The 15409-nt window shown below is 19.6% G+C and overlaps 3 protein-coding genes across 3 annotated transcripts; 2 read left to right on the forward strand and 1 right to left on the reverse strand.

Moving 5' to 3' along the window:
* Positions 1-1350: 1350 nt before the first annotated feature.
* LOC128956741 (elongation of very long chain fatty acids protein 7-like) lies at positions 1351-4209 on the forward strand. The gene is made up of 3 exons (XM_054302455.1): positions 1351-1477; positions 2260-2621; positions 3799-4209. The coding sequence occupies exons 1-3, from the start codon at positions 1351-1353 to the stop codon at positions 4207-4209; spliced, it is 900 nt and encodes a 299-aa protein (XP_054158430.1).
* A 2006-nt stretch (positions 4210-6215) lies between these two features.
* LOC128956743 (elongation of very long chain fatty acids protein 7-like) lies at positions 6216-9919 on the forward strand. Its single transcript, XM_054302456.1, has 5 exons — positions 6216-6240; positions 6318-6736; positions 6991-7352; positions 9398-9762; positions 9901-9919. Exons 2-5 carry the CDS (start codon positions 6610-6612, stop codon positions 9917-9919), a joined length of 873 nt encoding a protein of 290 aa, XP_054158431.1. The 5' UTR covers positions 6216-6240; positions 6318-6609.
* A 5-nt stretch (positions 9920-9924) lies between these two features.
* LOC128956744 (elongation of very long chain fatty acids protein AAEL008004-like) lies at positions 9925-11993 on the reverse strand. Its single transcript, XM_054302457.1, has 4 exons — positions 11812-11993; positions 11462-11637; positions 10833-11235; positions 9925-9934 (listed from the first exon to the last, which is right to left on the reverse strand). Exons 1-4 carry the CDS (start codon positions 11991-11993, stop codon positions 9925-9927), a joined length of 771 nt encoding a protein of 256 aa, XP_054158432.1.
* Between the last annotated feature and the right edge of the window lie 3416 nt (positions 11994-15409).

Genomic DNA, 15409 nt, shown 5'->3' on the forward strand with positions numbered 1-15409 from the left:
ATTTAATAAAAATCAAATACAATTGAATTAAGTCTAAGACATAATAAAATAAATTCACAAAAAAAACAAACACAAATATTATAAAAGTAGTAATAATTTATTTTTTTTAAAAAAACAATAATAAACTAGTTTTCACTTTTTATATCTATATCAAACTCAAATATATATATATATATATATATATATATATAAATATATAATCAATGAAATAACTTTTCAACATAAAAATCAACACTTTTATGGCCTCCCGGAGTCAATACAAAAAAATATTTTGCTAAAAAACATATATACTGTATATACAGTTTGTAATGTATATAAAAATCACTAACCAGTTATATCATCAAAAAAAAACTATCGGTTCATTGATAGGGTTAGTAATTGTATACTAAATATATTCTAATAATAATAATAATAAACAAAATAATTATACAACTGTTCATCAAAATGTTCCCAAAAAAATAAAGATTTTTCAATTGACTATTCACACGATAACTATATTACTGACTGACTGAATGAGATGAATAAAAATCCTATTATTTTTTAATTATAATAATTCATGAAAATTAATATTTATTTTGTTATTTTATTTTATTATTTTTTTCCAGTGCAAAGCAATATAAAATACTGTATAAGTTTCATATATTTTAGTTTTATTTAGGTATATATATATATATATATTTATATATGTATGCATTTTACGAGTTTATGTATACAAACTTTGTACTGTCAATTATGTTATGCAATAATGGACAACAAGTTTTATTTTTATTTTTTTGAGAGGGGACTGGTATATCATCACTGTTTGGTTTGTTTGTGTGTTTGTTTGTTAGTAACGTATTAAGTCCAGTCCAGTTATTATCAGTATATTTATATATACAGTATATATACTATACTTACTATTATTAGACTATCAAATACAGTATATAATGATGACTGATATATGCCTGTGAAATGAGTTTAATAATATGTATGTATTTAAATAATACTGTAATAATATTAATAATAGGATAACACATAAAAATATTTTTTTTAAAAAAAGTTTAAATACAAATGTTTGTTTGTTATTCTAGTATTATTTTTATTTTTAAAAAAGTATATACTATGTAAGTGCAGTTATGAACATATATGTTTTTTTTGTTTTTTTATCATAATCTATTAAAATTAATAATATACTTTATAAAAAATTATAGTAGTTATTTTAATTAAGTTCAATTTACATTTTTCTTTTAAAAAATTAATATAATTATATATGACTTATGTAAAATGATTGAATTAATTGCTAAATAAATTAATAAATTTATGTGAAACTAAATAATATTTTAGTTGTTTTTTTGTTGTTGTTGTGGAATAATGTTGCGGAATATATCTAATTATTCATCAATTGCACCGGTAAATCAAACTACCGGTGCATATTATATCAAGACAAATAGATTATCGTATTATTTATTAGATTTTTGGGATGACATTGGTGATCCAAGTAAGATGTTAAAATTAATTTTTTTTATCAAATTGTACATGGTAATCTATTTCTAATAGATTAAATTTATTTTAAATATTTTTATATTATAGATACTACTTAAGTAGTATTTTAATATTTATCAGGCTATTTAGATTTGAAATTTGATATTATAATTATATTTTTTTTTTATAAATATATACTATCTAATTAAAAATTTTAGCATGTATTTTGCATTATATTTATATAATAAGTTTACTTTTACAAATTACATATATTAAATAATTATAATCTATTTTTTTAATTATTAAATATTGCTTTATTTTAATATATAACTTTTTATAACTAATAGTTAGTATTTTAAATATAAGAATAATTTCAGATTCAAATAAATTATTAGAATAACTTAATTATAAATAATATGAAAAACTAATAAATATTGATAGCATTTAGATATAGTTAGTTACAGTTAGTTAGTTAGATATAAAGTAAAATTATTTCACGATATCCTGAGATGACAACAATGTAATATAAGTCCTATTCATTAACTAAGTTATCATATTTACCGCTTAGAGTCTACCGTAAGCTTTACAGTCATTGTAAGCATTAAATATGATAACTTAGTTAATGAATAGGACTTATATTACATTGTTGTCATCTCAGGAACTTTTGAAATAATTTTATATTATATAATTATTTAAGATATTTATGAATTTAATTTACAAGTTGTTAATAGTTTAACTTTAATATCATAACAAACAAATAATTATAACTAAATAATTTTTTAAAAAAATTAAAACAAGGAACCCGACACTTACCACTATTAACAAATGGACCATGGACACTGTGCGCCATTATGCTAAGCTATCTGATTTTTACCCGACACATTGGACCGGCATTGATGAAGCACAGGGATCCCTATACACTGAGACATACCATGTTATTATACAATACAGTATTGGTTGTGTGCAATGTTTACTTTTTTATCGAAGCACTGGTATGCATAGGATTTGGCCGAGATTTGCTGGACTTTCAGTTTCCCAGTAAATATGATACGAGTCCCCGAGCCATGCGTATGCTATACTCGGGTTATGCCTACTTTTTGACCAAATTCCTCGATCTGTTTGATACCGTTTTCTTTGTGCTCAGAAAAAAATACTCTCAGGTAAACCAATATATTTTTTTAATTTAAATAATAACTATTTTATAATAAAATATATATTATTATGATAGATTTGTGTTGAAAATATTTTTTTTAAATTTCGTATAATTAAAATAATAAGTTATAAAAACTGTGACTATATATATATATTAATTTAATTAAATGTTAAAAGTGTTTAAGTTATGTTAAATTGTATTGATTTATAATTTTAATTTATCAAAATAACTTATTTTTATAAATTAAAAATATGTAAAATAATTTTTGCTTATACAGTATTTATACAGTAATTAAAAAAACAAAAAAAAATTATAGTTAAATAATTATAATGAGTAAATTATAGCATTTTTAATATAATTATTGTTGATTCACGATTTTAATGTTAATGTTATTTTTAAAATATCATATATAATATAGTTTTATTTGTTATTATTATTTAACTAATGAGAATTATACTATTTATTATAATAAATAATTTTATGTAACTATTAATAAAATTAATCTAATTTTTTTATAAACATATATTATTATTTTTTAAATTATTCAACATTAACAATCAAGTTTAATTAAATAATTTTTATTTGTTTACCTAATTGTTTTGTTTAAAATTTTTAAAATTTTGTTTTATTTAGAAAATAAGTTTTTGTAAAATTTTTATAGAGTTGTAGAGTATTTATATTTATTATTTGTTAATTAGTTATCTAAATATTTTTAATTAATTTTCAAAATCAATTCATATCTTACAAGATATCTTATTAATTGTTTAATTTATAAATATTGGCTAAATATTTGTCCATTTTTAAAAAAAACATTGTGTTAATTAATTTACTTAAATATTTATATAATTTCTTACAATTTAAAGTTTAAATTAAGTTTAAATTTTAAACTATTGGTTCACTTTACTAATATAAATACTTAAATATAATTAATAAAGTTTAGCATATATGTATTATAATTAATTTGTTACAGTTTGTTGTTATTGTAATTATTAATAAATATTGATATATACTGATATATAATTTTATATATAATTTATAGTATAAATTTTATACTGTGTATACTGTATTTTAATATACAGTATATTTAATAACTTAATAAAAAAATAGTTTACTTATATCAATTATAAGTAATTAACACTATGCTATGTTGATAACATTATATTTTATTATGAATATTTATTTAGATAACAATATTGCACCTGTATCATCATACCATTGTACCAATGTTGGGTTGGATGGCCATGAAAATATCACCGACAGCAGCACCGATAGGCTTGTTTGCAATTGCCAATTCATTTGTCCACACCGTTATGTATACCTACTATGCACTGTCGGCACTGGGACCCAGTGTACGACCCTATCTATGGTGGAAAAAATACCTAACAATACTACAATTGTGTCAGTTTGTAATCTACGGTGTCTACTATACAGTGTTTCTATTTGCACAGTCAGGCTATCCGGCCATCTATATGTCCATTGGTTTTATTCAGCCGTTTATATTTTTCTATATGTTTTGGCAATTTTTTCACTACTCCTACAATGGTAGAGGTAATAATAATAAGCATAATAGCACCGGTAGTAAAAAACAATCATAACCCCTATTAGTGTTTGTTATTTAGTTAATTGTATGTGTTTTTTATAAATATGTTTATTTTTTATAACATTTTAATTTTATTATTATTATTTTTTTATAATAAATAACTTTAAATTCATAAATATTTCATTATAATTTATTTTTAAAAAAACATATACAAAAATGATAATTTATTTTGTTTTTAGTTTATAATCTTTTATTATTATTTATTATTATTTATTATTATTTATATATTTTTACAAAAATACTAAAATGCTATAAAATCTAAAAATATTAATAGTTTCATTGCATTTTTTAAAAAATTTAATGTATATAATTTTTTTTGCTAACAAATAAATTTTTAATTAGTATAACAAAATAAAATATATTTAGCTTATTATTGTTTAAAAAATAATTTATTTTTAAAAATAGTCGTAAAATACAAAACATAAAAAAATAAATTTAAATTTAAAACAAAAACACTTTATTATGATTATTATAATAATCTTAAGTTATCATAATTTTTTGACATAAATATACAGTAAATATATTTCAAATTTTAAAACTATACTAAAAAATACTTAACTGACAACATATCTGATACGTCAAAGAAAATTAAAATATGCTAAACTTGTTTATATTTAAATATTATTTATATATATATACTTTATATATTGCACTGAATATAGCAATCAAAAAATACATACTTATCCTAAGATAATAATTATAATATTATATGATATGATTTGATGAAAATTAAAATTTTTTGTTTTTATTTGCAAAAAAATTGATATACAAATAATAACTTTTATCAATAAATAAATATATAATAAATTTATTTTGTGTCCACTTATTTAAATATATTTTAGCATTTAATTTAAACCTCCTCGAGGGGGGGGGATTGCAATACATATAAAAATAAATAAAACTTATACACAAATTAACTAAATAATAATAATAATAAACAATATTTATTAACTTTATTTTTAGTATTTTATATCAATATATCGATACTATAAATTAATAGGACGTATGTAAATTTATATGTTAAACTATTTATTATTTTTTTAAAATTTTAATTTAAATATAAAAAACTATTTTTATTTTCAATATACAATAAAAACAACTCAACTATTTATACAAAATAAACTCAAATGTTATTACAGTAAATTAAATTACTTTTTGTTTATAAAAAAATAAAACCATATTATCAATAAATTAATTATTAATTATACTAACAAAAATTTAATTTAACTAAAATGTTTTTAAACTTATTTTTTTCCCACATAAACAAATCAATGATTTTTTTATCTATTAAATTAGCATTTAGTCAACTCATTGATCTGGACACAATTATTATTTTTGTTTTCTCAATGAACTTATGTATATAAAATATTTTGACATTTTATTATCTGACAATTATAATAAACACCTAATTAATTATAGTAGAATTTTTTTCAACAAAAAAGTTTAGTTTAGAAAATTAGATTATTAATTTAAAACCCTGATCAAATAATTAAAAAAAAAATAATATCATTAACTATTAACTATGTCTGTGTGTGTGTGTGTGTGTGTGTGTGTGTGTGTGTGTGTGTGTGTGTGTGTGTTTGTGTCACTGGTTACTAAAAATAACACACTCACTATCAATAATTAAAAAATAGTTTATTATAGCATCATATAATAATAATAAAATACAGACATATATATATATATATAAGTAGTGCAAGTTTTTAGTAGTGTTTAAATAGCGATTTAAGGCTATTTTTTGTTTGAAAACCAGTTTTCCGCACTATTAGTACAGTTATTTTACTATACAGTACCTAACCTAACATAACAGCACAGTTACTATACAGTGTATACACATACACACATACAGTATGACTTACAACTATGACACCTGACTTTTTTAGCAATTTTAACGGAATGGGTGGGGGAAAGCAATGAAACACATATTATAATTATTATTTAAGTTTATTATTGTATATACAGTATATATATATATATATATATATATATACAGTGCAAGTATATTGTAGTTTAAAAACTTTGTACCGTATGTATTAAAGTTTTTTTTTTATATAAACACTATGTATTATTAATAATTGAGATTTTTTTTTATTATTATTTTAGTTGTTCACTACAAATCATAGAAACTATTTATTTCACTATTTATTTGTATTTTTTGCAAAAGAAAAATTTGATTTTTTTTTAGTTTATTAGTAAATCACCGCATAGTTAGTGTGTGTGTGTGTGTGTTTGTTTGAGTTTATTTGTGTAAACAATTTTTTTTAAATTAGTTAAATTTGGATTATATCGGGGTGAAATAAAGTAACCAACAATTTATTTTTGTTGTTATTGTTTTATACATTTAAACTACAATTACAACATACACACCATCACCTCATCACTAATTTTTTGAAAGATGACATTCAATCGCACACAACATCCTATACTATCACTACATCAGCCCTATCACCGATACGGACAGCCGCTAACGGGTGGACTGTCCTACTATTTGATTGACTTCTGGAACGATGTCGGCGATCCCCGTAAGTAAACATAATATTTTTCATTGAAAAAAAATCTACATTAACTAAAATATTTTCTTTAACAAATTAAAACAATTTAATAAAATTGATAGAAATTTGCTTAATTTAATAATTGATAGATATTTGAGTTTTAATTTCTATTTTTATTTAATTCTAATTTAATTTTAGTTTAACATCAATATTTTACATTGCTTAACTATTTTCTATATAATTTATTATAAAATTAAAATTAATATATATATATATATACTTAGGTACCCGGCACCTACCTATGATGGACAATGGTCCATGGACAATGTTATCGATAATGGCATCCTATCTAGTGTTTGTCCGATACATTGGACCTCAGCTGATGAAAGATCGACAGGCATTTAGTTTACATTATCTAATGTTATTTTATAACATATTATTGGTTCTCATCAATGTCTACTATTTTGCCGAAATGCTTGCCTGTATTAATTATGGCTGGGATTTAATGGACTTCCAGTTTCCTAATAAATTTGATGTCAGTCCCAAAGCTATACGTTTGTTATACTCTGGTTACGGCTATTTTTTGACCAAATTTTTGGATCTGTTTGATACCATATTTTTTGTGCTCCGAAAGAAATATTCTCAGGTATTATATATTTATTTATTTATTTTAGTTATTTATAAAAATGTTTATATTTAATGATTTTATAATACTATTTTATATAAACACTTGATAAAAAAATAACATTATCATTAATATTAATAATATAATATTTTATATGATATTATCTAAAAAATATAATCAATTTATTTAATACATTTTATTTTACTATATTAAAAAATAGTCGATTATTTTTCAATCAATTTGTTTATCAAATATTATTATTGTTATTATTTAATAATTTAAATTTTATTATAATTAAGATAAAATGATTAAACATTATACATAATATCTATTATATTAATCTCGTTACTCTTGTCTATTAAATAATATATTTAATTTATATTATATTTGCTCTTTGGTTAAAATTTTGATATACTATTGTAATTATATATTTTTTAATTAATTTATCATTATGATTACTGATTAGCCTAAATGTCATAATTATAATAGTTTTTATTGACATTTTTTAATTACATTATAAGTAAAATTTATTACATAAACTATTTTTTTTAATTTGTTTGTTTCTCATATCTAAAGTGTTACTGACAATATTAAATAAATAAACATTAATACTATTTGAGTTATATAGTTATTAAATGATTAAACAAAAAAATATATTAATATATAATTTAAACGATAAAATGTTAAAATAAATTATTTTTTTGTTTAAACTAATATTTTTTAATAAAAGAAAAACCCATTTAACTGTATATACTGTTTATGTATAAAAACAACAAAGTATTCAAAAATCAAATAAATAACTCAAAAGTTTATTATACTGTAAATAATATTAATTAAAATAAACATAACATTTATTTATTTTATAATAATATAAGTAATAATTAATAATAAGGAAATTTATAACTAATTTAACTGAACATATGATTCATTTTTTTTGCTGTTAAATAACATTTTGAAAAAGTTATTTATTTTTTTAATTAAAAGTTACTACTTTTCCCTAAAAACAAATACATAATATATCTTTTAAATTATTAAAATATTTATAAATTAATAATTTTATTAGGTATTATTGTATTGTTTTTTTATTGTCAAATAGTATTTTATTTTTTGAGGACACATAAAATATAGCATATATTAATATATATATATAATAACATATAAATATACTAAATAAGAGAGAAAACTAGTAATTTTTATAAATATCGGCTAAAATATCAGCAATTTTTGTTGTTGTTGTTGTTGTTAACGGACTCACGATTTATTTATAACATAAATCTGACCTCAATTTATTTGGTTAATATTTTTATTTTATTTTTTTTGTTTCTAATATATGTTTCATTTTTATTAAATAAGATATTATTAAAATATATATATATTTATATAAATTAGATGGATATATGTTATAATTAATACACATAAACATAGTTACATTAATGTCTACAAATAAATTAAAGAGAGAGAGAGATAATGAGTTTATAAAAAAAATGTTAATTATATTATAAATTATTTTTTTTAAATATATAAAATTATTAGCTGTTATTTTTTTGAATGTAGTTTTTTTTATTTATGAATTATTTAAATACCAAAATTAATTTTTTTCTTCTCTAAAATACAGTTTAATTTTGATGTATTAGTTAATTCTCTTTAATTGAATTGAGCCATGGGCATTTTACTATTTAATAATAATAATAATATTAAATGTTATAATTTACAAATAATTTTTTTTTACAATTAGAAATAGAAATTATAATGAATATTTATAGTTGTTTATAGTAATGGGTAGTATGCAACATGCAATATATATATCTATTAATATAATTATCAAATTATCATGATTTTTAATATTTTAGTTTAGTATAAGTTTCATGTTTTTATTTTAATCAACAACAAAATTATATAAGTGCATAATTTAAAAAAATTAATTTATTATAAAAATAAATAACTTTTTGTTTGTTTGTTTGAAAAATTTAACTGATTATAATAATATTAATATATATAATATTACTGTTATGTTAATAATAATTAAACTATTAATTTTTTAAACTTCTAAATACTTTATGGGACAGGTATCAACACTGCATCTATACCATCATACAATAGTACCGATGCTCGGCTGGCTAGTGATGAGGATATCGCCGACAGCGGCACCGGTAGTCCTGTTTCCTATTTGTAATTCTGTTATACATGCAATCATGTACTCCTATTATGCGCTGTCGACTTTCGGACCCCGTATTCAGCCATATCTTTGGTGGAAAAAATACCTAACAATACTACAGTTGTATCAGTTTGTACTCTACGGTCTATATTTTACGGTATTTCTATGCCTACAGACCGGCTATCCGCCCATCTATACATCAGTAGGTTATGTACAGCCGTTCATATTTTTCTATATGTTTTGGCAGTACTTTAAATGCAATTATTGCACAAATACTAGTAATAATAATAATAATAAAAGTTTCAGTAATAGTATTACAAATAAAAATAATAATAACAATAATAGTAAAAAACATAAATTATAAAATTTGCATCAATTGTTTCTACAGTATATATTGTAATTATTTTTTATTAGTAATCAATGTGTTGTCTAATATCTTTAAAAACAACTGTTTTTAGAAATTTATATATAATTATATAATATTTCATTTTAATATTTATATAATAATAATAATATCATAATAATTAATAATAATGTTATCTTTAGTTTTTATATATATTATAAATTTTTTATTTAATGTGAAGACAAATAAAAAATTTCAGAAATCTAATAATAACTATGAAATCGATTTGTTAAATATATTAATGATAAAAAAATGCTACAATTTATGATTTTATTACTATGTTTTTATTATCTAGTTGTTATTGTTTTTATTTTGAAATATTATTTTTTAAAATAAATTGTTTTAGTTTAATTTTATGATTATCTATATAAATATAGCCTCAAATAATACAAATAATAAAAGATTTATTTGATTAATTTTTTTTAATTATCAATAATATATATATATATCTTATTTAATGTAAATAATTTTTATTTTCTCAATTTTTTGTTGTTTTTGTTTAATCATAAAGATTAATTGATTTTGATAGATAGTTATTATAAATAGAAAGCATAAATAATTTTATTAAATTTTAAAATAATAAAAAAAGAAAGCATAAATTTTATTAAATTTTAAAATTAAAAAAAATAAATAAAAAATTAAAAAATATTTACAAATTGTATATTTTTATTTAATCTTATAAATATGTAATAATAATAATCAAAATAAAATAAGGTATAATTTCAATTAAAAATAAACTCTAAACTAAAAAATAATTAATAACAATAAAATCAATAAATTAGCCTAATCAATTTTTATAATTTATATTTTTTGTTTTTCATAATTTAATCTAGTACTATTATTATCAAATTTGTTTGAATTATATTTATTAGTAACTTTTTTATTACTACTACTATTATTATTAGTATTATTATTATAACTTTTTAAATAAAAATCAAAAAACATTAGGAAAAACAATGGATTTTGTCCGACAACAAAATAAAACCAATCCATCGGATAATCGGTTTGCTTGTAATATAGTAGACAGCCATAGGAGCCGCATATGACAAACTGCATGATCTGAAACAATGTTAGATAACGTTTCCACCAGAGATAGGGTCGGACAGCCGGTCCGAAAGCTGCCAGTGCATAGTAACTGTACATTAGTGTATGGATGGCCGAATTGAGCAATACAAACATACGGATGATGGGTATCATTGCATTGTATTTGAATGATACCCAACATAGTAAGGGAACTACTGTATGATGATAGAGATGGAGTGACGTTATCTGACTGTCCTTTTTGCGCAATACTATGAATACCGTATCGAATAGATCAAGCAGTCGGGACAGCATAAAATACCAGCCTTTTTGGTGTAAAAAAAATAAGTGACAAATATTATTATTATTAATAAAGTAATTACTGTGATTAAAGTGATTAACAAAAAAATCAAATAATAGGTAAATTAATGTATAAAATAATATTGTATTAATTACACAAAATTACAATACATTTAGACTAATTATTGTTCATATAAAAAAATTTTGTGACATATAATTAATTGATTAATTAAACAATACTACTGTACTAACCTAAATACAAAAACCATAGTGTATTATCTGACATATCTTTACGCGATGGATAGCTAAAGTCCAAAAATATGCGACCCCTGTCCACTGATATGACTGACCAGTAAAATGCATAAACATTGGCACAAATCATGACTATATTGTAGAAAAGCATCAGTTTTTTCAATTTGAATTCTTTCCTATAAATTATAGTAAAACAACAAAAATAATACAATATATAAACTGTATTATAAACTAAATATTATATAAAATATTATTGAAGTTTATAGATATCCAAAAAAAAAGTATACCTGGATTACAGTAAAAAACTAATAGTGATAACAATTATATAGTTATAATAATTATAATAATACCGATTTTGCATAAAATATGGCAAATATACACGTGTAATGAATACATAAGCGCACATCAATGCCAGTATACGCCATATGCCACCCCTGATAAGTGGCCAGTGATTGACTCGGGGATCGCCAATGTCTTCCCAGTATTGGTCCATATAATACCAGAGTCTCTCAAAATACGATAATGACTTCATATTGTTGTTGTTATTATTGTTGTTTCGACAATAAGACCAAAAAATATATGATATTTTTTTTGCAAACAAATTATTATTATTTGTGTAACAATTTTTTTTACTAAAACAAGTCAATTATTATTGACAACAACTAACTAAAAAAAAGTTATCTAATAATATAATAGTTTGTCAATCATTTCACTTCACACTAAAGTTAAAAATTAAAACTTATTATTATTATTATTAACTATTTTAAAAATAATTTTAGTAATATTACTAATAATTCTTGAAATATTGATAGAAATATTTATTTATTTATTTTAAAACTTAAATAAGATATTTTCACATAATTAAAAAATAACTTAAAATAGATTTTTTTAAACTATTAATTTTAGTTATATAATAATAATACTTAAACAAACAAACAAAAACAATCTAACCGCACACAAAAAATATAGACACAATAGTAGATAAATTTATTATTATTATTATTATTAGTCTAAAATATATAACAATTGATAGATTTATTAGTAATACATGTGTTTAATCATATAATGATATATTATTTATTATTATTATTATTATTACCGCATATATCTATAATTGTCAACTTTTAAGGTGTCATTTATTAGACTATAGAAAACACATTTGTCTTAAAACATTTTAAGACTATCTATGCATTACTTTTTTTTAGACAATATAGTTATATAAAGTAGACTACATTATAGTAAACTATTTTTTTTTTATTATTATTGAATGTCTTCTCAATGAAAAACATTCAACAATGAACTTCATTTAATGGTTTTCAAATTTAGGCTATTATTATACCTGTATATACTATATATTTGATGAGCATATACTATATATATATATATATATATATATATATATATATATATATATATATATATTGGCAGCAAAGTATGTTAGCTAACTGTGTTAAGTGGGTATATACAAATAATAATAATGCTTATAATGTAATATGAAGTTATATAATCTACTGTATATATTATTTTGTATGTATATATATAGAAAGAGARAGAGAGAGAGAGAGAGAGAGAGAGAGACATAGTAACCTCTATTTGATAGTTGATTTAATATATATATAATAAAACCGGACCCTTATATTGTTGTAAACTTTAAAAAATTTAGGACTTTTCTCACTATTAATAGAAATAATCATCAAATCGTTAAAATAAAACATTTCTAATTTTATTAGCATAGCTGTAATATTATACAAATGCATTGCATACATATGTACAGTATTTTGTATACTATATAATATAATATGTATAATTGTATATCAATAATAACTTTAAATTAAAAACATTTCAGACAATCTATTTATTTTTTTTAAAAAAAACCTGATTTATTTGTCAATATTAAAACTAGTTAAACGGCTTTTATTATTATTATTATTATTATTATAATGTTTAAAGTTTTGACAATAATTTTTTTGTTTGTTTGTTTCTCATAATTGTATATACAGTGTATTATAAAATTAATAAATTTAATATCAAATATATATAGAAAGTATATTGAAAATTATGAAAAATAATAGTAAATTATTTATTTTATTAATTTAATTTTTTAAAAATTAATTTTAGTATAACTATAAATTATGATTTTTTATTTTAAATAAAAACAATTTATTTTAGACATAAAATATATTGCAAAAATAAAAAATTTAAATATAATTTTTATTTACAAATAAAATATTTTTTTAAAAATATTTTTATTAATTAATTTATTTTTATTTTTAAATAATAGTTTATCCCAACATTTTTTTAAATTTTATATTATAATAATGACCTAATTTATAATTTTGTTATCAAAATATTTACATTGAAATATAATTGACTGTAATAATATTGGATTCACAAAATTACGTGCAAGTTTAGACATTGTGTCCAAAAATATTTTTAAACATAAAATTATTTATAACCAAGGTCATAGTGTCAAATTTAACAATTATATAAATTATTAGTAGTTAAAGTAAATCTAAAATTTTACATTTAAAACAAATGCTTTTTTTCTAATAATCTAAAATATTGTAATATAAATAATTTATATAAATTATATTATAATTTGATTAAAAATACATAAATTAATACTTATTTATTTTTTGTAAAAATAGAAATTTGAAATAATTAAATTTTAGATAATAATTTTTAAAAAATTTCCAAAATTACTGGGCAATTTTTAAAAACTAGATGATTAGCTTTTTTTGGTAAATATTTTTATTTATTGAATAACAAAATAATAAAGACTATTATCCTATCTAATGATAAATAGGCTTTAATATTGTTTATGTGAATATAGGTGTGTATATATATATATATATGTATGTATGTGTGTGTGTTTGTGTGTAAGCTTTGTCTATATATATAATTGCAATATTTACTTAAATTTTTTGTTTATTTTGGAGGACAGGGATGACATCCACAATGGCAAGGTCTAAGTATAAACTTGAACTTCTAGTCAATTATCTATTTAAAAAAAATTAAATACTATTAGATATTGTATTAATTTGCTTTTATAACATAAAATTTTTATTTAAAAAATTGTTATTTTTGTTTACTGTATTAATACGGTATATAAATAACAATAAATCTATCAAATTATTTAAATAATAAAACTAAATTTATTTAATGACATTTGATATGATAGATAAAATTAAACAAAATTGATGATAATATATATAGTTTTTTATTATCTATTTAATATAAATATTTTATTTAATATTTTCCAAAACAATTATGAAATATTTTAGCAAGCTAATCCTATAATATATAATATATATATAAGTTACTGTATATAATATGTCAAATAGTATTACTGTTTGTTTTAAAACAAAATCATTCAAAGATAAAATCAATATCAGTAAACTAGTTATACATATATTTTTTGATATCATTAATAAAATCTATTTTTCTTTAATTTTATATATGTGAAAGTTTTGCAACACATTTATCGTTATTATTATTATTTATTTTGTTTTTAAGGGGACACATATCTTGCGAAATAAATAAACAAAAATTGATATATATTTCAATGTCTTACATAACATATTACTACAGTACAGTATATTTATATATATCAAAATATACTCTACTGTATATACAGGTATGAAACAGTGGAATATAACCAAAAGTAATTTTTCTCTATTTTATAGTATATATATATAATAATAATACTGTAATAATAATAATCAGTATAATATAAAATAGCCAATTATAACCTATTGAAAATCTATTGGAGGATAGTTTGTTAGTTTAGTAGATATATCTATTGATATATATATATAATGCCCTTCCACTAGGTAAGGGATGTCTATTACCTTCAAGCAATTTTTTTTAAAATAGCAGTATATAAACAAATTTTTATAACTAAAAATGTTTTTATTGTTATTTTATTTTGTTTAAAATAAAACTTTT

Source organism: Oppia nitens, unplaced genomic scaffold (assembly GCF_028296485.1).
Source record: "Oppia nitens isolate AA-2021 unplaced genomic scaffold, nextdenovo-longstitch-racon4-pilon3 scaffold32_pilon_pilon_pilon, whole genome shotgun sequence".
In the NCBI taxonomy this organism is placed as follows: domain Eukaryota; kingdom Metazoa; phylum Arthropoda; class Arachnida; order Sarcoptiformes; family Oppiidae; genus Oppia; species Oppia nitens.